The sequence below is a fragment of the Oxyura jamaicensis genome, chromosome 2 (genome assembly GCF_011077185.1).
Source record: "Oxyura jamaicensis isolate SHBP4307 breed ruddy duck chromosome 2, BPBGC_Ojam_1.0, whole genome shotgun sequence".
Taxonomy (NCBI): Eukaryota; Metazoa; Chordata; class Aves; order Anseriformes; family Anatidae; genus Oxyura; species Oxyura jamaicensis.
Window position 1 is genome coordinate 63,896,813 of NC_048894.1, and position 25,787 is coordinate 63,922,599.

A 25,787-nucleotide genomic window follows, 5' to 3' on the forward strand; every position below is an offset into this window, starting at 1 on the left:
TTTTCCTGAATCTCGTGATACTGGTTAGCTCCCAGCAGCACCAGAGGTCTCACACAGAGGCAACTGCCACCTATCGACAAAAGATGCATTCTACGGCAATGACCGAAAACTGCAGAAAAATGGCACCAGGCTGCCACCTGCTGCTGTGAAGAATTATTTCAACAAACACATTTGTGAGGCCACAGCATCAACGCTCGACGAGCTGGATTCAACAAAAGCGTGCCCATTGTGCAGCAGCGTGCTTTCCTCCAGGCATCCAAAAAGCGTTGCTCAGGATTATAGAAAGGGAAGTTCTGTCTGCTTCAAAACAGGCCACTTATAGGAACCTAAGAAGCTATCTGGAAGGGATCTAACATTTTGAAGTCTCAGTGTTGCTGGCTGAGGTGTTTGATGGTTAATGTTCCTGCTTCCAGAAAGGGACCATGAGATGAGAACTCAGCTTCTGTTAAAAGAAGCTGCCTATCCCTTGCAATCGGGCAGCATAATGCTGGCCAGATCTCAAAACTCTGAACAATGAAAACATGAAGAAATTAAAACACGATGTCCCATGATTTTGGCAGCATAGGGTGATTTTTGGATGCTGGCCTTCCCCCAGTGAGGCCCATCATCTGGTATGAGGGGTGGAAGTTTTAGTGTCAGGTACAGAGGAAATCTTGTTGGAAAGTCCAACAGCTTTCTATAGGTTGTTGTAAGTAAATTGTCCCTGTCACAGTGGATGGCCCACACTGCTAAGCATAAAACAGTAAATAATACAGCGTGGGCAGTATTAGGCTTGCTATTCTTGGCCTCAGTGTTAGCTCTTTATCAGCAGGCATTACTGGTCTGGGGGAGTGCTGCAGTTGGTGGGTCACTTCTCTAAGTATCTCCAAACTGGGCACAGCCTGCTTCTGTCAAACTTGGAGATGTGTATGAGGGATGACGGTTTGCTTTTTTTGTTTGTTTATTTTGTGTTTCTTTGTTGGGTTTGGAGTTTTTAATCCTTCTTTGCCTCTTTGCGCGTACCCCCAGCGCTACTCCCCCCTCACATAACTTGGCAGAGTGCTGCTGTTGGTCACGCGCGGCGCAGCTCAACCGCCGCCGTGTGGGCGGTGCCCGCGCATGCGCCTTTCGCCACCCAGTCGCCGTTTGGGGCCGTGTCCGGGTGCCGGAGGTGGGGGTCTGGCCTTGGTCTCCGGAGGGGTTTGCTGTGGGGAGGGAAGGAGGGGGCTATTATTAATTATTATTATTAACGTTGTATCGATTCTTTCTTATAGATGGTGCTCTTATTCTATGTGTTGTTCCTGTTCTGTGACTGTACTGTAAGCTTGCCATAAATGGTAGAGGCTGAATGTTTTCTAAGTAGTGCATATTAAGTTCAAACAAATATTTTAAGGGTAATTGAACGTCTCTACTACCTTAACTCATCTTTTAGGCGTTGCTGCACTGTAAGTAATGACTATTGGGCCCTTAAATGCACAATGCATGAATATCACAGTCATTTTCGTAGGGACAATGCGTAACTGGAATGTCTTGCAAGTAATATAAATATATTTTATTTCTCTGGCTTGGAGATAGTATTTGTCTGATCTCAGCATTAATTCAGGACTTTTCTGCTTTATATTTTTCTGGTTGGTCTTGGCTGTGATCCTACAAAGTACTCAAAATGTTCTTAGTTTGAAAAACAAATAGGTCTAATGGATATACAAGTTTAAATATGTTTGCTGCTTGAAAAAATGTGACCTTTCTTTATATTTGCAAATGTTGTGCTCCTATTGTGTGTGCTTCAGTTTAGCAAGGAAAGGAATAATTTAACTAGGAAAGATTTTTTGTATATAATTCACCCATTGCTGTCCCTCAGAACAATTAATTTTTCTCCAAATTTTGCTTTTGTCACTGGGCTTAAAAGTTGAGGCTGTTTGTAACTCCTTGAATTACAAATCATAGTTTTATTATATTTTGTAAGCCTGCAAAGGAGAGGAGAGAATTGATATTTAAAGGCTTGAGCTGCATTGAAATACGTTTGTTATGAAACACATGGTTCTCGCTACAATAATTTACCATTGTTTCCACTACAAGGATGAGACAGTTATGTCCCTTTAGTACCTGAATGACAAGCTCAAGATTGTGGGTGTTGCAGTGTCTGGTAACAACATGAACATTTAATTCAAATCTGCAACTTAAGAACAAAACTACATATCTAGCCTTATCCTTTGCTGTCACTTCTGTGTTACTGAAGCCAACGTTGGCTTGCTCTTGCCTCTGGTTACCTTGTCTGTTGAGTATGAAACCTGATGAATTTTACTTATTTGGATAACGGTTGTATGTGGTTAGAATTTCTGTAGCCAAAATTTTGTCAGGCATTTAACTGTATTTTTATAATAGTTTTGAAATATGAGATCACCTAAAAAAAAGTCTCTCCAGCATTTTTTTGAAACTGTAACGTAATTTACTGCAGGAATAATAGTGTAAAAAATCACTGCCTTTCATTTCAAAATTGAATATATTTAGATCTTGTTTAGGTCCAGTTATTTATTTTTATGATCGTCTATGTTAGCATATGATGAAGAAAATCTTGGAAGATTTTCATATTCTGTAGAGTTCATTAATACTATAGAGACATAGGCAATCAATTTTTATCAGTGTGCAGCAGTATTTGACTTTAATGTAATAGGAATTTATACTTGTAACTCAAAAGAGGAATTACTGTTTCTCCAAAAGAAATCAGTCATGGCTGACGACTCTCAGAGAAACTTTCGCTCGGTGTATTATGAAAAAGTGGGGTTTCGTGGAGTTGAAGAGAAGAAGTCACTGGAAATTTTGTTAAAAGATGACCGGTTGGGCAAGTCACTTTCACTCTTTCTTCTATTCGTTTGGTGATTTAGCATCAGGTAGGGGAGGAAATAATAGGTGGTTTGTAGCAGCTGAGCTTAATACTCACTAAAGTTTTTCATCCTTTACCTTTAATCTCTCTGTTTTTACTAGCAGTCCTCTGAGTTTCAAGGAGTTGAGGATATGAATTGTAAAAACTACTAAGGATCTGTGCTTGCATGGTTTTTTTTCTCATTTTCTACGCTTAAGTGAAAACAATTTTATCTGAAAATACGTATCATATTGCATATGTAAATACGTATCATGCTGTTAGTTCCATCTAACCTCAAAATGATGATTTTATAATTGCTGTTGGTCTTTGAGGAAGGCCTGTAATGGAATAGAAAGATAAAAGTTGTCCCTTTAACAGAGCACTTAATTGCTTTGACATAGCAACATTGCAACAAAATGCCTATAAAAATGGTAGTTTCTTCCTAGTGAAAGCTGGGGCAGCTATAATGTTATTGTAAATCAAGCCAATGTATGTTATTTTCCAGAGAAAATACTGTTACAGTTCATATAGCTCATTCTATTCCCAACTAAAGTGGTGAAAGCATTTGTTGGTAACAAATCATGAAAGTGGAGATTTCTATCTGCTTGTCATACTTAGGTAATTCATAGACTGGGGGCTACTGATATATTAAAATTTAACATTTTTTCTTCAATTTTTTATTTCTCTACAGATATTGAGAAGCTTTGCACGTTTAGTCAAAGGTTCCCTCTCCCATCCATGTATCGTATACTGGTGTGGAAGGTTCTTTTAGGTATGAAACATAACGTCTGTGATTCTCTGTAGAAATGAGCACGTAGAAGGTGCTCTCTCTTTCTCTGTCAGTACTAATGACATGAATTATTCTGTACTCTTGTCTACTGACATACTCAGTCTATTTTTACATCTACTGAGGATGCACAATATCACAATAAAGCTTAATAAAGCTTTATTGCTTAATACACAATAATTGCTATTGCTTAATGCACAATAAAGCTTAATATCACATGCATACTTCCTGAGAACTTTTGCAGAAGTGTACGGAGAAGAGTGTATTGTAGTCTTAACGTTATCCAAGTAAGTCTATTGCAATGGATTTAAAAAGTGGCTTTTAAGTCACTGATGCTTGATAAGGTTTTCAGTTCGGTTCCTAAAATAAAACATAACTGAGTTGAAGTAAAGTGGTGATTAAACTTGAAAAGCTAGGCAAGCTATGGAAATGTATGTTTATTTTTAAGAGAAGCTTTGTGTTGTTGGTTTGAAGATTACTTCTGGTTTTGGTTCTAGATTTGAATAGTATTTGCCAGTGAAGAAGTTATGAGGCCAGAGAGAAAGTATGGCATCCCCAGAAACAATAATCAAAGGAAAAAAATCAATTTCCTTTGAAGGGTATTTGTTAGATGACCAATTGAAAAGTATTAATGACTTTGCAGTAGATGGTCAAGTGTGTCAGATTTATTGGATATGAGGTGATGCTGCTTGGGGACAGGAGGGGTTATGGAGGGCCTGGGAGTTCTGACCTGTACCAGGTATCTGGAGAGGTTCCTATAGAGTTACCAAGTGTAAAGAAACACTGCTGGACTGGTTGTGAAGGTAGGTTGTGTGACTGAATCTCTGAAAGAGAAATGTGACCTATTGAAATCTCTGAAAGAGAAATGTGACTGTTGGTGGTTGAGCATGCCACTGTTGAAAAGCTTGAGGGTGACTCCCATGCTGAGTGTTGTATTACTACAGCTGTGGTCATGCTTGGGATGCTGCTTCATCAGGGAGACACCTGCAGTATTTGTCTGCAGGTTGGCTTGCAAGCTGCTGTCTTCTGCCCTCTGCAGCCATCCTGCTTCTCCATTGGCTGTTGGCTCTCTGGAATATGCGATACAGTTCCCATAAACATCTCCTATCTGAGGATTTTTGGCATGTAATTCATAGTCAAAAAGATTGACTCTTGCTTCCAATTGAGTAATTGGGGAAACAAACAAACACGTTTTTATCCATTTCAGGATGCTTGTTTATTTTAGGTTCTGCCATAATCTTGAAAGTTCAAATAAATGTATTCTCTTTCTCTTTTTGGTCTCCATGTGCACTACACATGGAGTTTGAAATAATGTATTAGGAAGTTTTATTTGAATTTTAAATGATCTTTTAAAATGTCTATTATTCTTCAGTTTCTTAAAAATTGTGCCTTCATAATAATGATTATTTGGATTTTTAAGCCTTTTTTGGGGAGAGGTGGTAAATGAGCAGTGTGGGGAAGATACAAGATGTAAGGTATAGAAATTAAAGTTCTTTATATTGATCACAGAACTAGCAGTAATCCTACCCGATAAAAATCTCTGCAGTTAGGGCACTAATTTTAGGATGAAAAGAAATCTTGTAACCCTGGGCCTTAGTGAAGCAGTCAGCATCCTTTAAAGAATTTGTAACAGGAAATATAGCATAGGTGGTTTGAACAGGTAGCTGTTCAAGTTAGTACAAGATTCTTCTTTCAAAATTGTAATAGCAAAATACAGTCTCTTGGAAAACTTGCAACTCACTGCAGAGCCAGTGGTATATCTTTGACTGTTTTAGATAGGATGATTTGTGAATCCATGTGATGATATAAACTGCAATGATTTTTAGGCTAGCTCCATCTGAGTTAATTGTATGGAAAATTCTGTGTACTCAGATATTGAGGTAAAACAGGAAGAAGGTTTTCAAAGCTTTTTTTTTTTTTTTTTTTTTTTAAGGATTCTGTATCTTAAAAGCTTTCAAAATAATTTATTTCAAGTACACAAGCTGTAATTTTGTGTATTCCCTGGGTGACCAGAGTACAAGGAATTTTCTTATGGTGCATCACAGTGTTAACACTGATTTGAAGAACTGGCTTTCTAAATGGCAATACAGAAGCTCTTTCCCTAAATGACTAGAACAACAGCCCAGTCCATTTCTGGTGGGAGGTATTAAATCTCTAAATAATGTTAATACTTTAACAGAAGGGATTCTGTCCTCTCAGCAGAATCATTTCAGACACCTGCCAAGCCTTGGTGCTATCCCAGGTTACTTGTTATGTCAGAGATGTCTCTTCCAGTTCAAGTATGACTCATGATGGTGTTGAGGCTAAAATGGTTTAGCCATCCCTGTGTTAAGATTCTTTTCTGTCAGCTCAAGGTAGTCTTCTCTATTTAAGCAAAGCAGTTGGCAGTGTGTACAACCGTAGTTGTTGACTTTGCATCACATGAGAAATGTCCTGCTCTGTCCTAGCTTCTGCAGTGCAGGTGGATTTGCAGTTGGGAAATAAGTTATTACTGTCTGTTGTGCTTGATACTCAGCCATTTCATGGTTTAACACTTGACAGCAATATTTTTATTTTAAATGGGAGATGAAAGCAGCAGGTAGCCTGTTTAAGGACTGAGTTTTGAAGAATATTTTGTTCTCGTGGGTTTCTACACCAGTTCTGCTCCATTGGTGGTATGAAGGAGGCATATTTTTGCTTTGGTGCTTCTAAGATCTTGTTTCTATTGAAGCCAGTGACAGTTCTGTTCTGAACATCAGTGCGTTGCAAGGTTGAGCCTTGAGTTAGGGGAAGGATAGAGTGAAATGTTGAGCATCTCTTCTGGATATCATAAACAACTCTTTTTTTTCCTGCCTCTCTACTTGGATACTTTTAATTATTTTTTCCTCCTAGGGAACTAGAAAAATGTACTATAATGAGAAAGTTAAACTTGCATTGAAATTTGGGTGTTAACTCTTAATCTTTAATATGCAGCTGTAGGGTTGATTTTGCTTCTGAATGTTTTTTTAGAGAGGATTAATCTCTATGGTACAGCGCACTAAGAAGTTTCCAGCAGAGATCTACCAGTAAACTTAATAATGAGATTGGGATGTAGAGTATGTTTGCATCAGTTAATTGCATGTATATATTTTCTGGTCATCTCAGATGAAGTGTATGATTTCAGAACACAGACAGCTAGTACATATAAAAATCATTCTGTATCCGTTTTGTTGGCAAAATAAAATGAAGCCACACACAAATATGCAATTAATACTGTATTAAAGCTTACAGATAGGTATAAAAAAGGAACAAGTCAGATTGACAATTGAAAAATAAAGCTAGCCTGGTGAAGAGGGAGAGTACACCAATAAAGTTATTTTCCATCTGTCCCAGTAATGACGTTTCTTACCAGCACATTAATGTAATATACAAAAGAATTAGCATTCATTTGTTGAAAAATTCATAGAAGAGCTTCAGAAACAGTTCTCAACAGTTGATGAGAAACAATAGTACAAGTTTAGATTTTGTCTATGCTTGGTTAAAATATATGGCTTATGTTTGTAAATCTAATGCTAAAGTGTTTTCTTCCCTTGTTACAGGATTTTCTCCCTGTATTCTTTGAACAAGTTTATAGAAAAATTGCACTGTCAGGTCCTACATTTTTGTAGGCAGATCTCTTGGAAAGGGAGTTTAGAGTGCTCTGTTTTTTCTCTTTACAGTTGCTTTTTTTTTTTTTCTGCGTTTTAGGAATTATTCCTCCTCACCATAAATCTCATGCCTCGGTGATGAACTACCGGAAGGAGCAGTACTGGGATATACACCATGCTCTTCATGTAATTCGTTTTATCAATGATTCTACCCCACAGGTAGATGTTTTCCTCCGCATACATCAACTTGAATCAGGAAAATTGCCTCGAAACTTGGCATTTCCTTTGGTGAGCTGTCATTTTGATAGTCTTTTAAGCATACTGGCTAACTTTATGCTATATTTTTATACTGTTTACTATACATTTTTTTTAAGCATATAGCTAACTTATAGTATAAACCGGTGAGAAACTGAGCTGCGTATAGCAAAAGTACATGTAGATAAATTCATGTAAGGGGAAAGAAAAACAGAAGTGCTGTTATAAAATAAGGTATTTTAGTTGAAGTGCTTTTCTTTTTTTTGTTCCCTTAAATACTTACATAAAGTTGTATGTCTTAAAATGTCTTTTATATATTCCAACTGCTAGGCTTTTGGCCTTTTTTATTCTAGTTTTCACTTCAGTTTCTTCATAGCAATGAAGTCAAAATGACTTGGTACTGGATCTTGTAGATTGTTCACTTACCTACAATGGGGGTAATTCAGAGCCAGTACAAGCAGCAATATGTTGCAAATTACATCATATTTCTAAATAATTTGTTTTAAGATCTAGATTTTAAAGTACTACTCTCCTTTTTCTGCTAGTCTGAACTGATCTAGGCTCAGTCAGGTAACATACTCTGTGGCTTACAGTGCACTCGTGGATAAAAAAAAAGTATATTTAAGTATATAGTGTGATGATTAAAAACTGTGTGTAGACCTTATGTATTAGCCTCTGTAAAAGAGGAGGTGATGACAGGAGCCATGGGACTTGCTGACGTGAATTTTATCCTATGTTTAATGTAACTTATCCATGTTCACAGTAGTCCAGCTTACTGTTTCATCTATAGTAACAAAACTTGACATAGGAGCTTACACAGTATTTTTATTTGACCAGGAATGGAAGATTTACATACTCCTTTGTCCAATTGTGGCTTTATTAGCTCACAGGCTTGCTTTCCTTTCTGATACGCTATTTTGATTTTCTGCAGGGTGTATTTTGGACAGATAAAGTGAACATAGAAAATCCAGCAGTGTTTTGAGCTAGGGGATTGTATGCAGCATCCTCTTGTTGGAGGAGCGAGAGCGTTTTGTGCGTTTGCCATTGCCTAGGAATGCAGTCATCCTGCCCTGCAAGTTTCCAGTAGACAGATTTCCTTGACAGAATGTTCTAAAAGTTCATCCTTTCTCGAGTAGTATTGGTTTCTGAGCAAGTGTTTTGTCAGTGCGCTCCAGGGTACTAGATAGTTTCAATACTGTGATGAGATTTAATAGAGATGTGGGTTAGCAGAGCCACTGTTATTTGTCCTGAAATTTGCTGCAGAAAACATTTATTCCATTTTATGTCAGCCTCTTTTCAGTGAAGACGCTGACCCCTTAGACTGATAAAAGGTTACAGCTTATTACAGCTTGATAGTAATGCAAATGTTTTTCAGTGGAGGCAGATAGAGTATGAAGGTGATATTTTGAAGAGATATTTGGGTCATTTAGTGGGCTTCCATGATTTGCACGTTCTGCATCTGAAAGCAGCTTAATTAGGGGGAAGTGTGCATTGCAGCCATCTATGTAACAGAGGCACATCCAAGCAGCATTTAGACTGTTGATGTGTTTTGCATGAACATTACTGCACCAAAGCTTATGATACTACAGCTTACTGCTACTGATGGTTATGTGAGAACAGACTGTGGATTCGCATCTAACTTGTTACCCCAAGTCCTAATAGTCAGTACTGCCTGCTTAAGGAAAACTTTAAGGAACACAGGGCAAATATAGCACCTCTCCTGATGAATCTTCCCAGTTGAGAGGCTTTTTGAGCTAGTTGTTGACAAAAGGCCTGGCTTATTTAGACTTAATTCACCCCTATCCTATGTGCAGTCATACCAGTAATTGTGTTTTAGGCATGCTGGTACCTTTTGGTAGGAAAGTGTACCCTCTAGAGAAAGGAAGATACTATGCCCACCACATGCTCTAGCCTTGTATTGTGGCGAATAATCACCTGGAAAAGATACTTCTTTCTAGCTATTGTGTAGCTAACACCCATGGCAAAGGTGTTTGAGGGGCCTGTTTGGCAAGGAAAAAGATAAAAATATCTCCTGCTATGTAGTAAAAACATTATTGTGGGGCATAGAAGTAGGAATGTTGCTATGCTATTAGGAGGTAATCTCATTTAAGAATGTTTGAGAACTTTGGATCAGATTTTTTCCAAATTCCTGCTGTCTGCTTGGTTTTAAAAGCAAGACAAGTCTTATTTGTTCTGCTTTAATAGGTATCTGATCACCGTAATGCAGCTGTTGGCCAGTGCTTTATTTATGAATATCAGAACAGGTAGTATTTATCTTTGTATACTTTGGTTCCACTTTAGTTTTGCAAAGAGTAGGGAAAAGGAATGTAAGAATAACTTAGGCAGTCTAATACTTCTTTATAGTTAGTTTTTTTTTGTTTTTGTTTTTCAGGAGCCAGAAGATGAAGTGTTTCTTGCTATTGCTGAAGCAATGGAGGAAATGGTGGAGGATCCTATAGAATGCTATTGGCTTGTCAGTAGCTTTGTTAATCAGCTGAACAGCAAGCACAAAGATGCATTACAACAACTGGTAAGGGAAAGATTTTTTTTTTTTTTTTTTTGTGAGGAGAGCAGTAAGGGAGAAGGAAGTCATAGAAAGCATGCATGCTGGGCATTTTGGAAGTTGCAATGTATGGAGGTAACCACAATGTCAGAGGCTGCATCCATGGATTATTTTCTGGCAGGAGCAGTGCTTTTTGCATTGTGATTGTATTCTGCTGTAGGAAACTTTGTCTAAAGTAGCAAACCCAATTTTTTAATATTGCATTTTGGTTTTTAACTATTCTTTTTTAAGTTAGCTAAAGCTTACATTGTATTTAGGTGAATTATATTTCGTTCAGTTAAGAATATTCTTTATTTTAAACAATTAAAGATATAACAAACTTAAGGACATCTCGACTTAGGTTTTCTAGTATTTTTGGCTGCATCCCTGGCACTCATATGCTGTTCACTGGATGACAGTGATGCAATGCACTATTGTTTTGCTTCATAAATGGAGCAGGGTATTTTGTGTCTTCATAAAGACAGCATGTTACAAATTAAGTTACAGTTAAAAGTGTAACAGGACTTTGTCACTGATCATTCAAATGCTCTCCGAGAATGTTAATTTTGAATTTCTTTATTACTGCTTTATAAAGTGATTATAAAGCAAATGCATACTTAACAAAAGGAATTTTTATATATAAAAGCTTTTGTAATTCTTCAAATAGTCTTAAAAGTTAAACATTTCAGTTAATATCTACTGATATAAAAATATGAGTATCTTCTCTGGCAATCAATGAAAACTGGTTGCAGAAAATTATGTATGTCCTTTGTTATTGGAACACAAAAATATATTTTAAGTCTTATCTGCTTCTGCCAGAGGTGATACCAACTATACCAATTTCTGTATTTTCTTTAAAAGGAAAGAGGAACATTTTTAAAGAAGGTATGTGCCTCAGTTACATAGGGCTGTCTCCCTAAGTTTTTATTTTAATGTACACGTTGCACCAAGAGTGTGGATGTTAGAATATGGGCAAAGGAAGTGCTTTTTTTTTAATGTGAAAGCTGAAGTTATTAGCTGCTTATCTAATGATGAGAAAAAGTATAAAGACACTGGAATTTATGAAAATGTGTATTGTGTTACATTAGACTTTAAGCAAAATGAACGTTATTCAAATTTTTATGCCTATTTGTATGCTCTTCTGTTGCCTTTTCTAAATACTTTGTTTTCTTAAACAAGAAATCAATGTCCAGCTTTTATTATACTGCACAGGGATTTGCTCTGAGAATTGTTTTTCTTGTTTTCACTGCATTGTGTGTAGGTTTTTATGATGCAAGATTATTACCTTTGAGTTGAATAAAACTCAATTTTACTTGTGAAGATAGCAGTAATTAGTGCAGGTTTAATCTCTGCATTGCATTAAGCTCTCAAACACCTCCTTGCATTAGCGAGTAGTGCATTTTTGGAAATCCTGCTAGTGGTCAGCAATTTAAGGAACCTGTGGCTATATATTTACTAAATTGCTAAATTGCAATTTTACTAAATTGCAAAAATCAGTGATAGTTTTATTTTGGAACACCAGGGTTTAGTTAAAGTAATGTAAGTTCATTATTTTAATGTGTTATCCTTGCAGGTCTTCAAAGACACATCTTGCTTTACAGTGTGCTGTAATATGGAGGGGAAGGGTACTCTGTTACTTATCCTAAAATTTTCCAATTCCTTTTTTCAGCCAAAAATTCTGGAGCAGTATTTGAACATTGAAGATAACAGACTACTAATGCATCTAAAAGCATGTGCTGCAATGAGCAGACTCCCTTATGATCTTTGGTTCAAAAAGTGTTTTGCAGGCTGTTTACCTGAGTCCAGTTTACAGAGGCAAGCTCTTTTTTTTTTTTTCCCCCCTTTCTGTTTGTAATTACATAGTAATTTTAGCTTCTTGTTACCAAAAGCAGGCAATGAGCTTTCCTTATCTTTATCTGTACTGAAGGTATGCGGTTAGCATTATTTACTGACTTGGAAATTACAAAATTTGATTTGATCCCACTCGTTACTGATGTGAGGTAATCTGAGTGTGATCACTTGGTATTGACGTATAAAAAGGATGGAGTTAAATATAGTGGCTTATTCTGTTTCATGCTTTTTGCCTCCTAGGATTTAAAACTCCAAATCCCCTCTTAGCGATAAGTAGCTGAAAGTAGTTAGTTTTCAGGCTTTTTAACCAAAATCACTCCTTACGGAGTGATTATAATACTGTATTATCACAAGATGAAAACGATTTTGGGAGTGTTGGTTTTAATAAAAAAATACTATGGCAGGTTGATCATTACAGAGATCATGAAATAGTGCATAATATCAAGATCCCATGGTTGGAAATAGGCTGTCCAGCTTTTAAAAGGGGGAAATTCTCGTGCATGGTACTTCTCCAAAGGGCCTTTGAACTGAAGCTTCTGTGATTTCTCTAATTCTGCCATCTGAAAACTCTTGGAAAGTGGAAAATTCAAGTTAAATGAAAAGAAGCATAATGTTTCTGCACTAACATAGATGCTGCTAATAGCTGAGTGAGAAGTGATACAGAGAAAGCAATGGTCTCATTTTCTGCCACCTTTTAAAATCTTGAGAAGAAACAAGGTTCAGGGGAAATCTTACTCCAGCACCTCCAGGATGTCAGTGGCTGCTATAAAAACACTGTACTGGTTTCAGCTAGGATAGAGTTAATTTTCCTCCTAGTAGCTGGTAGGGTGCTATGTTTTAGATTTAGGATGAGAAGAATGTTGATAACACACTGATGTTTTACTTGTTGCAGAGCAGTGCTTACACTAAGCCAAGGACTTTTCAGCTTCTCACTCTGTCCTGCCAGCGGGCAAGCTAGAGGTGCAGCAGGAGCTGGGAGGGGACAGACCCAGGACAGATGACCTAAACTGGCCAAAGGGGTATTCCATACCATCTGACGTCATGCCAAACAATATATAGGGGTGGTTAGCTGGGGTGGGGGGGTCAGCTACTCGGGGATAGGCTGGGCATTGGTCAGCAGGTGGTGAGCAATTGCATTGTGCATCACTTGTTTCGTATGCATTATTAGTAGTAGTACTATTATCATTATTATTTTTTTTCCTGTCTTAATAAACTGTCTCTATCTCAACCCACAGGCTTCGTTTTCCTGTTTCTCTCCCCCATCCCAGAGAGGGAGGAGGGAGGGTGAGCGAATGGCTGTGTGGTGCTTAGTTGCTGGCCAGGTCAAACCACAACAAACTCTGAAATTGAGATTTTTATTGAATGCTCTGTAGAAAAGATACTTTGCTTTATTGTGGTAGAGTTGTTTGCAATTGAGTGCAGTGTTTCTTGCTTATCTGGGTTTTTATATTTCATGAAGGCAAGTGCAGAACAGCTGTTCTTTAAAATATTCCCTCCCACACCCCTTAAGAAAATATTAGGTTTTTAGAGAAAAAGCTATAAGATTAATATTTATGCTTTTCAGTCTTGTAGTGCAATGGACTTTAAGGTTGTGTACATGAGGTTGTGTACTGTTGGTAAGGAAGGTGTCTGACAGAAAGCAGTTTTTGGAACCAGAACTGAAAGAGTTGGTGGCAGACTTTTTGGTGTTATCCTTTGTGCTGCGTGGTCATTGTTACATGTGTAGTTCTTCTTACCAACACTGTAAGGCTCCAAAGTAGTCTGTGCTGTATAGAGGTTGTGTGTGATGTGAGGGTTAAAAACTTATTACTGTTGGGGCCACAGAAATTATGTAAGCATGTATACAATGTTTGTTAGATGTTTAAAGACAATTGAATATGTGTGATTTGTCTGTATCTCTGTTCCACATTTGTATTTATAGGCTCATTTTAGCAGGTAACGATTGACCTGGTTTCAACCAGTTTTCTATGTATGAAACTTAATACAGTTTGTTAGTAGATGTGACTGTTCCACCTGGGACTTGCCAGTCTCCTCAGAACTTCATTTCTGTAGGCTGATAGGATACAAAATGACCTCCGCAAGCATTAGGAACCTCTTTCCATGTCTTCTAGTAGATGTTTTAATTTATAGCTTAAAGGATTTAACATTGAGGCTAGGTCTTTTGGCTAAGAAATTTGCAATAGAGCAGCTTTGCTATTGGAGGATTCCATTCTTTTGACATTTTGACATTGAAAACTGCATGTTTTGTGGAGCTGTCTCATCTAGACAGTATAAAAGAAAAAAATCTAGATGAAGAACTTTGATTTTCCTATTTTATATTGTCAGAATTTTGTTTCAACTTCTGTAATTCTGAATCAGTTCATTTACATTAAATGTTATATCTAGTTAGTGTACTGTTTAGCATTCTCATATTCTATTTTAATTTACTGAAGTAAAATAATTTGACCTGAAAATATTTAAATAACTTTTCTTTTTCATGGAAAATATCCAAATACTGTCTTTTTTATATCACTCTGCAGTAAAAAAAATTTGGAGGGTTGGAACTTGTGATGGTGCAGCGATCCCATTTACCAACAATTCTTGTGAGAATATGAGAAAAGTGCACTTTTCCTTGGCAGTTTAGGTTTCTGAATTAATCAGTTGTAATGAAAATAGCCTCATTTGCTAAGGAAATAAAATACTTTGTGGGCAACATGTGATAGATGAGCTTTATTAATGCTTGGAGATTCAGTTTTGATTAGAATCTAGGAGCCCGAATGCCTATCTGGAATGTATCCAAATGGCAGCACTGGAACTTCTGAGAACGGAAAACAGGTCTCCAGTTCTCCTGTGAGTTTTACTTACTTTTTTCTCAAGTGAGAGATGATATGAGCTCAGTATTTTATGATTTAATTTAACTTATGTTTTAGTACTACATTTCTTAGAGGGGTTGCTTGCTTTGTCTAAATCGTAGCCTTCTCTGCCAGGCAGCTAAATTTAAATTTCATCTTTATTTCAAGGCTGTACAAGATTTTGATGTGTTATGCAGAAATTTTATCCAATAACGGTGAGGTGAATTGTACATAATACCAGCTGTATTCCTGACAAGTGTTGTCACTTCAGTATACGTATTGTTTCATAATACACTTCTCCTACTTTTATCATAGGTAAAAGTTGTGCATCAATTTCATTTAAGTGAGTTTCGCAAACCAAGGTAGAAAGCTTTCATGTAGAAACTTTTCTTTCAAGCTTATGCATTGTCTTTGCTCAGATTGTGCTAAATGCTCTTAAAATGTAATAATCTTCTTTCCAAACCTCTTTAAGGTTCCACATTGGTAAAAAGTAGAGCAGACTGGGCACTCTGAAGGCTCTGTATCCTCAGAGCTCTGTTATTGCACCTGGAATTACAGACAGGCAGCTTCCTTGAACATGAACCTGCTTGTAGCATGGGCTCCAGATGGAAAAAAAGGATTACCCCTCTCTGAAGAGGGGAGAAAACTGAGTTGCACCTTTGTTTATACTCACCATTGCTCTATTTGCTCGCATTCTGCATCAGGGTATCTGGTCATCTGTTCAGCAAGCCCCATGTGTAGAGAGTTTTCAAATGGCACTGTGTGGGGCCTCAGCTGTAGAGTCTTGCTGTTAAAGCAAGGTGTCCATTTTGCAGCTTCAGCTCTACAAGGCCAAATTACATCTCAGCTGCTAGTTTGCTCTGATATAACAGAAATAGTGGAGCTTTGCAGATATGGTTGTATGTAAGCCAGGCATTTTTTATTGCTTAGTGTTGCCAGTCATGTATCATACCCCTAGGTGATGTTTTCAGTCCTCACTGAAGACTTGGCACAGCAATAACTGGTGTGTTGGGATGGGTTTAGGTTAGTGGCGTCTGGTAATTTGTTTGTGGCAAAGTATTCTGTAGTTCTCCTGAAATCCTACTGCCTTTCAAACTGGCGCTAACACAGGTATTAATGTACAGCTTGTGCAGTTTTACAACTGATCTCTGTCCTGCATAAATTATATCAGTTGTGAAAATATGAGTCATTTAGTAGAAAAAAACAGAAATATAAAAGATGCCTTCAATTTACTGTGAAAGGGATGTGGGCTGCTATAGTTCCTCTGCTCTACAGAGAAACTTAAGTCACTTGTTGGCCTATGTCTAAATAATTGAGCTCCTTCACAGCTGTCTCCATGGCTGCTGCAAGATCACAATATGATGTCAGCATGAGACTTGTACGTGCCTCATTGTGTCTGTCTGTACCTGTTCCCATTGGAAGGATACCTAGATGTGCAGAGGATTGAGTAGCGTTTCCCATTAAATGTCTATGGAGCAGATGACTGGAGGACCAGAACCAGGGAATAAGGTTGAATGAGCTTACTCTGCAGCCTGGGTGTAGCCTTTAGTGGAGGGGGAAAGCTGTGAGGTTCACAACAACTTTCTCAGAGAGAGTGCAGCAACATTAGGATGCTTTTTGCTTAGTACCCCACTGTAGTGATTGAGGAACCTGAGAAATGCCTTTAAGAATGTTGTTTTTCAGTGCACATACAAATCATGTCCTGGCTACAGAAAAAAAAACTCAGTAAAAATTAAGTTTCTTTGTTTGCGTAGTTCTTGCCATTCTCTTTACTTTCATAGCTTCCAATGTCTTTATATTTTTTTAATTGTGGTTTTTACTACTATTTTACTGTTCAAGAAACACCCACAAGAGAGCTCTTGTGGCTAATTGGTTACAATTATATATCACAGAGGATGGTATAATTCCAGTTTGGTTTTTTTTATGACTTCAGTGTGCACTTTCTTCTTCAGTGGTCCTGAGTCGGGCTACAAGCACAGTTGCATGACATATGTTACAGTTCTCCTGTCTCTTAGCAGATTTTTTTGATCCTCTCAAAGTTACAATCCCTGACAGTACACTTAATGTTTACATACACAACATTTTGCTGTTATTTAAATAGTGAGAGTATATATGTTACCATCAGTAAAGATACAATGCATAAAGGTTGCTATTTTAGGCTAGAATAATCAAAATAATTGTTTCCTTGAAACTGCCTTGGCTTTTTTCTAGTCTGAGTAAACATTTTTCTGACAACATTTGTTGCAGTTTCTGGTTCTATGGTATAGACAAGGTACTGATTGCTGGTCTGTTTATCAGTCATTCCATTATTGCTGTTACTGGTGGAATTACGCTGACAGTACCAATAGCTGGAAAAGTTAAGGGGGAAAAAACAGCAGATGCAGCTAGTTAGTGCTAACATCTCACCACTTATCAATGTACCCTCTTCCCAAATTTGTTAGAGGCTGGTGATTTAGATATTGCATCTGGTTTGCCAGTGTTAAAATACTTGTTCTGGAATCAGACTAAATAATAGGAAAACATTTGAGTTTTTGAGCATGAAGTGTAACCTACTGTAATGTAAATATGGGGACTGGAGTCAGGGGACTTGGAAGCAAAATATGGAAGAAGGTTTAGTAGTGTGTGTTAGAATTGGTAGGTTTATACTGAAACTAATATGGGGTTTAATAGAAACCTGAAAAATTCATTCCTGTCTTTGAATCTGTATTGTCATTTGTAGTTACAGTTCTGATGCCCATGAAGGACCTGGGAAGCTATTCCTGGGTTCTGAACAGAAAAGTTTGAGAAGGAAAATGTATTATAAGTAAATGGGAACCACTTGTACAATGTAGAAGAGGAATGCGTTCTCAGTTTTCTCATAGCCTTGCTTAAAGCTTCTAGACTTGACATCAACATCAGCGTAATATCTACAGTGACCACTTGTCCTGAGATGCTTGAACCACAAAGGAAGCAAAATTTTAATTGTTCCTTTCCTTGTGGGTTTTGTAGTCATTTTTAATCCGATGCAGATAGGGAAATAAAAGTAAATTGCAAAGGGGAGAGAAATTAGCTATGCTTTTATGTATTCCTTTACAAGCTTCTTTATTGTAAGTTCTGGTGTTTTTTTGAGGAATAGAGAGGTAAAAGTAGTGTCAAACCAGCCATGTGGTTGGAAGGTTATCAAGCTGACAAAGATTTGACTTGAGTCACAGTTTAAAAAATGAATGCTGTGTAACAGCAGCAGTCTTTCCACTTTAGGAGTTTAAAAAAGCCTTTGCTTAAAGGTGTGATACCAACTCTTTAACACAGTTCTCAATGTTTATGCCTTCATTGTGTTCTCTTGGCACTCCAAGCTGAAGTGCAAGTTCTTCTGAGACAAGATGTTATAAAAATGTTTGTCTTCTGAAGAAACGCACCTGTAGATCCAAGTTTGTAGGTGGGCTGCAGAAGATGCTTACCAGTTACAATTACTGGATTCAGAGATTATGGAGGATCTTATGTGATCATGTCCCTTATGTCAAAGGAGAAGCACTTATTGGAAAGGAGAAACTCTTTTAACAAGTGTCTGGATGGAGTAAGCACAGTAATCCTCAGACTTTCTGACACAGCTCTTAAAAGTCAAGAACTAAAAATAATGCAAAGCCACAGAAGCTGTAATCTGACAGATGGTTTCACACTGGTTTTGGATAATCTTTCATCCTGTGTCTGTTGAGTTGGGCCAGAGATAGAGCTGCTGGCTGAAGGATGGTTCAAATTGTTACAGGCTGTTCTAGTAATGTGGATCTCTTTTAATATTCACAGTTCTGTTGCTAAAGAACTTGCAGCCTTTGGAGGCCTGTTCTTCAGGTTTCTTTAAAACTGTGAGGTCTGGGCACAGCTTCAGAGAAGTGGTAGGAGTGCTTCATTAATTCTGAGAGAATCTGTGCACAACGGAATGGATTGAAACACTTCATAGTTGTTCTTTGTGTCTAATTTGAACATTACGGATGTATCTTGCTAATGTGTAATATTTATATCTCCTACAGGAAGGACCTGGAATATTTAGCTGCTTCAGATGTAGTAGTTCAGTATTTCAATCTTTTGAATTTTCATTTACTTAACTATTTGAAGAGTGCTTTTATTAAGTGTGCTAGTAAACTTTCTTTTTTTTTTTTTTTCACTAGGAAAAATTCTCACCCTTTCACTGCTATGTAGAATAATTGTCACAGTTAAGGCTATTAAAACAAGATTTACTTGAGCCTTGCAAACAGTTTCATTTTTAACCAAGAACACACCCTATCAATACATGTTTGCCATCACTCTACTCTGTACAGACTGAAGAGTTGATAAAATGCCTTGTATTTATCCTGATATGAATAATTAATGCATTTGTTGCTATTCAGAAAAATTATCTGGAAAAAGGTGATTTAAAAAAATATATATATCCTAGCGGATAAACAAACAGTTAAGGACTACAGTAATGTGTGGTGATTGCTTTTTCATCTCTTTTTCTAGAGTTTGGGACAAAATTATTAGTGGGTCCTGCAAAATTCTTGTTTTTGTTGCTTTGGAGATATTATTAACCTTTAAAGTGAAAATAATAGCACTGACTACAGCAGAAAAGATCACCCAATTTTTGGAAAATGTAAGTAGTCTTCTGTGCTTCACAATTACCATCTATGGCTTATAAAAGTATGTTTTGACCTTTTGGCTTCAGAGTGTTTTATATATCATAAACATACCATAAGGAGCTATTACGTTATTCCCTGAGAGTTGTAGTACCAAGGTGCAGGGATGGATGAGAGGAGAGTTGTTCCTATCAGAAGGTAAAGCTTTCACAGAATGAAATGATTTTTGGCTTTGCATAATATCTATGTTTGTGCAGATTTGACAATATTCTTATGATACTGGAGAGTTTTTCTGTAAAAGTAAGTGCAGATGAAGTTAGATTCATTTTTCCAGAAGCTCCTTCTAAGGCTGGAGTCTGGCACCCTTTTTATTCCTTTACTGAGTGTCAACCTGTAAACTCAAAGCACATTCTTTGTTGATGGAAGGATAGGATCTTGAACCTGACCCTGAACTTTCCTTTTGTGGATGGTAGTGAGCATGACAGCAGGGTTGTAGGATGCTAATGTAACCTGGGTTAGATGGATTTCGATATGTTTGTGGTCATGGTTGGCCAGTACGAGTAATGCCTGATGTCAGATGAGAGGTGTAAAGTGAGAGATGCATGAGTGGACCCCTTCTCTTGTTTTGTAAATAAAAGTTTTATGTTTAAAATGTGGGAGTAATATGGTTCATGTAGGGCTGAGGGATGGTAGGAGTGGGGAGATGAGATTATAGTTTAGCTTTGTATAAAGAGATAAAACTTGAACTTGAGGTTTAAAATCTTTATTATAAAACAACAGTCCAAATAAAGTACACTGACAAGGCATCTTAACCCAATCTTTTGCAGATTCCTCAAGATAACACTGACGCTATTGTCAGCAAAGCAGTGGATCTGTGGCGCACACACTGTGGGACTCCAGCACACTCAGTCTGAGAACTTTCTTTGTTTATGGAAGTTTGGGGAAAAAGAAAAAAACATTTGAAAAGTTTCCTTTTACTGTGATTCCCCTATCATGGTGTAATGTTCTTAATTTCTTCTTCTATGTAAAGATGCTATTAAAGCAGTTTATGGCATAATGATCAATGTGTAAATGTTTTTCAATAAATATAGATGGAGCGAGGATACCTAGTGGTGATGTGATCATGTCCAGAGTGTTTCTTGGCCAGCCAGCTACAGTATTCTGATTGCACAGTGTGTTCCAAGCCTTTTGGGGATGTAAATCTAACTCCTGAAACAAGTTAAATAAACTGACTTGTAAAAAAAAAAAAAAAAAGTATGCCAGCTTATACTTGATATAGCTAGTTACTACTTGGAGGTGCTTTTATGTGAATATACTGAGTGTCTGCTAGTTTGAAACTTTTTGATGAACAAAAATATTTCCTTTGCTGGAAATGTGCATGTACTCTATGAATACTCTAAATGTGCAGGTAAATGTTCTGGAAGAGGCATCACAAGTTTGAAGCAGACATCACAACAACCACGTGAGACGTGATGTTCTGTAGTATCTCAAAATACTTCCTTTCTGTCAGCCAACTCTGTGTGGCTTATGGCTGTACCTTGTTTTTTGTCTTTTTTCTTTGAGATGCTCCAGAAGGGTTTACAAATTCCACTATGGTTTGGAAAAATTAAATGCAAACAATATTCTGAGAAGAGTGTTGTCCTGAATCAAGATTAGAAGTGCCAATTAGCTTTCAGACTTGTCAGCGAGTTTTCTACCAGTCACTATCTGAAGGCTCCAAACTTTATTTTGCTTCATTTTTTAATTTATAAAAGCTTTCTCTATCAATAGGTAGACCATGGAGCTGCTCTGGCAGGAGAGACAAAGATCCTGGCTGAAGTTGGAAGGGACCTCTGGAGGTAATCTAGACCAATACCCCTTCTCAAGCAGGACCACCTAGAACCAGTTGCTGAGGACCCACATCCAGGCAGCTTTTGAGTATTGCCATCTGGATCCAACCTGCAGGGAAGTCTGCCTCCCTGGGGCTTGGGTGAGAGACACTGCTCGGAAAGTCACTCACCTGGTACAGCCCACTGACTACTACCCACTACTGGTCTTTCAGGCTGGTAATGATGAGGTCACAAGGAGAAATCTGAGAACGATCAAAAAGGACTTTAGGGCTTTGGGGAAACTAGTTAAAGCTTCAGGGACACAGGTTGTGTTTGCTTCTGTCCTGATGGGGGAACGATGTTGACAAGCAGACTCATCATAATATGTAGATTTGGGACTGGTGCAAACAGCAGAACTTTGGGTTTGTTGATCATGGGAAGGTCTATGCCACACTGGGCCTGCTGGCACCAGGTGGGATGCACCACTCAGAGGGGGAAAAGGACTTTTGCTCAGGTGTTAGCAGGGCTGAGAGATAGGGCTTTAAACTAGAATTGAAGTGGGAAAGAGATAAAAACCAGGCCTGCTGGTGATGACCTAAGGGATGGTGCGCTAGAATCAGAGGGACTGTGTGCTAGTGAGGTACTTTGCTCTGCTCCACAAGGTGCTGCATGCAGTGAGGTGCATTTGAAGTGCTTCTAGACAAACACAGTATGAATAATAAAATGGATGAGCTAGAAATCTTGGCCCAGTTCCACAGCTATGACGACATTGGCATAAGCGAAACCTGGTGGGATGAGTCCTGTGGCTGGTGTGTTGCAATAGATGGTTACAGTCTCTTCAGGAGGGACAGGCAGGGTAAGTGGGGTGGCAATGTATGTGAAGCATGGGCTGGACTGTGTGGAACTTCAGGTTGGCGATGGCAAAGTTCAGATCCTCTGGGTAAGGATTAAGGGACGAACAAATAAAGAGGATGTCGTTGTGGGAGTCCATTACAGACCACCTGGCCAGGACAACAATGCTGATGAATTATTCTTTGTGGAACTAAGAGATGCCTTCAGATCAACTCCCCTTGTCCTTATGGGGGACTTCAGCTTGCCAGATGTCAACTTGGGATTACCACGCGGCCAACATGAGCAAGTCCAGGAGGTTCATAAAGCACCTCAATGATAACTTCTTGGTGCAGGTGCTAAGGGAGCCAAGTAGGAATGGTGCCCTCCTAGATCTGTTGCTGGAGAACAGAGAGGGTCTTGTGAGGGACGGGGCAATTGGTGGCCATCTCTGTCATAGTGACCATGAAGTGGTTGAGTTTAGAATTTATGGTGACAGAAGGAAAACTGCCACCAAAACTTCAGCCCTGGATATGGGGAAAGCAGACTTGAGGCTGCTCAGGGAACTAGTCAGCAAGGTCCCCTGGGAAACTGCTTTTGAAGGCATTGGTGTCCATCAAGGGTCAGTCTTTAAGCTGGTCAGTCTTTAAGCACTACCTCCTAAAAGCACAGGATCAGGCAATTTCAAAATATCGGAAGTCAAGCAGGTGAGGCAGAAGGCTGGCCCGGTTGACTAGGGATCTTCTGGAGCTTAGGCAGAAAAAGAAAATGTATGGCTCCTGGAAGCAGGGTCAGGCAATGTGGAAGGAATACAGGGGCACTGTATGGGTTTGTAGGGAGAGAATTTGTGTGGCCAAAGCCCAATTAGAGTTAAAGCTGGCCAGGTCTGTGGGAGATGACAACAAGGTTTTTTTTAGATACGTGAACAGAAAGAGGAGGACCAAAGAAAACATAGGTCCACTACTTGATGGGGAAGGTCACCTCACAGACAAGGACATAGGCAAAGCAGAGACGTTTAATGCCTTCTTTGCCTCTGTCTTCAATGCTGATGATGGGCTTTGGGACCCAGGGTACCCTGAGCTGGAGGACCATGATGATGGGAATGATAAACTCCCAACCGACCCTGAACGTGTGCGGGATTTGCTGCTCCACCTGGATCCATACAAGTCCATGGGTCCAGATGGGATTCATCCCAGGGTGCTTAGAGATCTGACTGATGTCATTGCGGGACCTCTCTCAATTATTTCTCAACAGTCTTGGGAATCTGGAGAGGTCCCAGTAGACTGGAAGCTGGCAAATGTTGTACCAATTTTCAAGAAGGGCGAGAAAAAAGACCCTGGCAACTACAGACCTGTCAGTCTCACATCAGTGCCTGGTGAAATTATGGAGAAGATAATCCTTGAAGTTATTGAAGTGCACCTGGGGGACAATGAAATCATTGGTCCCAGCCAACGTGGGTTCATGAGGGCTAGGTCCTGCCTAACAAATTTGATTTCCTTTTACGATAAGATCACCCATCTAGTCGATCAGGGGAAACCAACTGATGTGATCTTTTTGGATTTTAGTAAAGCTTTTGACACAGTTTCTGATAGGATCCTGCTGGACAAAATGTCCAGCATACAGCTAGACAAAAACATCATACAATGGGTGAGCAATTGGCTGATGGGCAGGGCTCAAAGTGATGTGGTAAATGGGGCCACATCAGGCTGGCAGATGGTCACCAGTGGGGTCCCCCAAGGCTCCATTTTAGGGCCAGTCCTCTTCAATGTTTTTATAAACAATTTGGATTTTAGGACTAGAAAGTGTTTTGAGCAAATTTGCCGATGACACTAAACTTGGAGTTGTGGACTCTTTTGAGGGTGGAAAGGCCTTGCAGAGAGATCTGGACAGATTGGAGAGCTGGGCCATCACAAACTGCATGAAGCTTAAGAAAAGCAAGTGCCAGTTCCTGCACTTGGACGGGGCAATCCTGGCTATATGTACAGACTGAGCAACGAGACACTGGAGAGCAGCCCCACAGAGAGGGATCTGGGAGTTATGGTTGACAGCAAGTTGAATATGAGCCAGCGGTGTGCCCTGGCAGCCAGGAGGGCCAACTGTATCCTTGGGTGCATCACTAGTTGGTTGAGGGAAGTGATTTTCCTGCTCTACGCTGCACTGGTGCAGCCTCGCCTCGAGTATTGTGTGCAGTTCTGGTCATCACAGTACAAAAAGGACATAAAACTGTTGGAGAGTGCCCAGAGAAGGGCTACAAAGATGGTGAAGGGTAGAGGGGAAGATGTATGAGGAGTGTGAATGAGGTCACTGGCCTGTTTACTCTAGAAAAGAGGAGGCTGAGGAGCGACCTCATTGCAGTCTACAGCTTCCTCACAAGGGGGAGTGGAGGGTCAGGTGCCGATCTGTTCTCTTTAGTGACCAGTGATAGGGCCCGTGGGAATAGTGTCAAGCTGAGGCAGGGAAGGTTCAGGCTGGATATAAGGAAGAGGCTCTTCACTGAGAGGATTGTCGTGCACTGGAACAGGCTCCCCGGTGACATAGTCACAGCACCAAGCCTGTCAGTTTAAGAAGCATTTGGACTGTGCACTTAGTCATATGTCACCTGTGTGGTGCCAGGAGTTGGACTCTATTATCCTTATGGGTCCCTTCCAACTCGGGTTATTCTATGATTCTATGATAGGGTGGAGATGTCATAACCTTTACGAGCAGCCTGTGCCAGTGCTTCATCACCTGCACCATGGAAATGTTCATGTTACTACAGGAACAACAGTATTTTAATTAAACATTTCAGTGAATGTAGGATGGATCCTCAAGTGCTGCTTCATTTCAATATCAGCTGAAGTTCATGTGCAGCTTTTTAAGTACAAAGAAATAGCAGAAGTGTTTCTTTAACTTAATGCGTTATTTATTCTGGGCTGTGCTGAAGAAAGGGAGTTCTCTAGAGAATAGATAACAGCTTAATGCCATGCTTCTTTCAGTGGTCTGGTAAGAGGCTTTTGTGTATGTCTAATGTGCAGCTTGACCTCTTGCACAAAAACGCTGCAACAGTTAAAGTGTCTAGCTATGCATTTTTAGTGAGCAGTCCAAATCTGTTCATTTATCTGCTACAGACTATGTCATTACAGATTCCTTTAAAGTTTCACATAGTTGAGCATCCTACTGAAATGTCTAGCTAAGTAGTTTGAGGAAAGGATTAACTTTCTGATTTGTCTTCTGCTAGCTCCATGTCATTGCAGGGCTTGCAGTATTTTCTCTCCAGAGAGGTTTAGAGAAATGCCATGTATGTGCTCTTCCATGTTGCATGCACTAGTTCTTTTTCAGTTCAAGTCCAAACATGTGATGGGAATTCCAGATAAGCCAAGTAATGGCAGATGTCAGAGGATGATGTTTGAAAAATGATGAGTGATTTGAACTCTGGTGAGGGGCATGAAAACATGGAAAGAAAAGCAGGAGAGTGTTGAGAAAAAAGTGACTGAGATGGCAACTGAGGGGTTGATAAAGTATCAGTGATGTGGAACAAGTTTATGTGGAAACAGAATTGGCCAGAGTGTCTTGAACAGCTGCTGCAGGGGGTGCTGTCTGCAGCGTGGAGACTGAGGTTTGTTCCCCCACACGGGTCCAGCATTATGGAAGAGCTCCTCACCTCACAGTCTGAGGGCATTCAGGTTCCTTTTTCCTGGGTGCTGACTCTTACCTTCCAAATCAGGGGTCGCAGGCTAGCTTTCCTCATGGAGCAGACTGCAGTATCCCACTTAGGTTAAGCGCAGTAGAACCAGACTGTTTTCTCTGGCTAGATTTTTTGTTAGTACTGGGCTAGTGTCTAGCAGCATGGAGTTTCCTTTGCCTTTGCAGGATTTG

At 39.1% G+C, this 25,787-nt stretch overlaps 1 protein-coding gene across 5 annotated transcripts in view; it reads left to right on the forward strand.

Annotated features, from left to right (window-relative positions):
- The first annotated feature begins 1,131 nt into the window (after positions 1-1,131).
- The window catches only part of LOC118163093 (TBC1 domain family member 7), a 28,203-nt gene continuing 3,547 nt past the window's right edge, over positions 1,132-25,787 (forward strand). The window contains exons 1-8 of one of the 5 annotated variants that reach the window (XM_035319560.1): positions 1,132-1,150; positions 2,698-2,818; positions 3,531-3,611; positions 7,332-7,519; positions 9,879-10,016; positions 11,698-11,843; positions 19,184-19,313; positions 20,124-20,401. In XM_035319560.1, the coding sequence (XP_035175451.1) occupies positions 2,707-2,818; positions 3,531-3,611; positions 7,332-7,519; positions 9,879-10,016; positions 11,698-11,843; positions 19,184-19,313; positions 20,124-20,210 (882 nt within the window). In that variant the 5' untranslated portion in view covers positions 1,132-1,150; positions 2,698-2,706 and the 3' untranslated portion in view covers positions 20,211-20,401. Of the gene's footprint in view, positions 1,151-2,049; positions 2,255-2,674; positions 2,868-3,530; positions 3,612-7,331; positions 7,520-9,878; positions 10,017-11,697; positions 11,844-19,183; positions 19,314-20,123; positions 20,516-25,787 lie in introns of those variants that run through there. The other 4 variants (XR_004748844.1, XM_035319559.1, XM_035319561.1 and 1 more) reach the window with 4 other exon arrangements.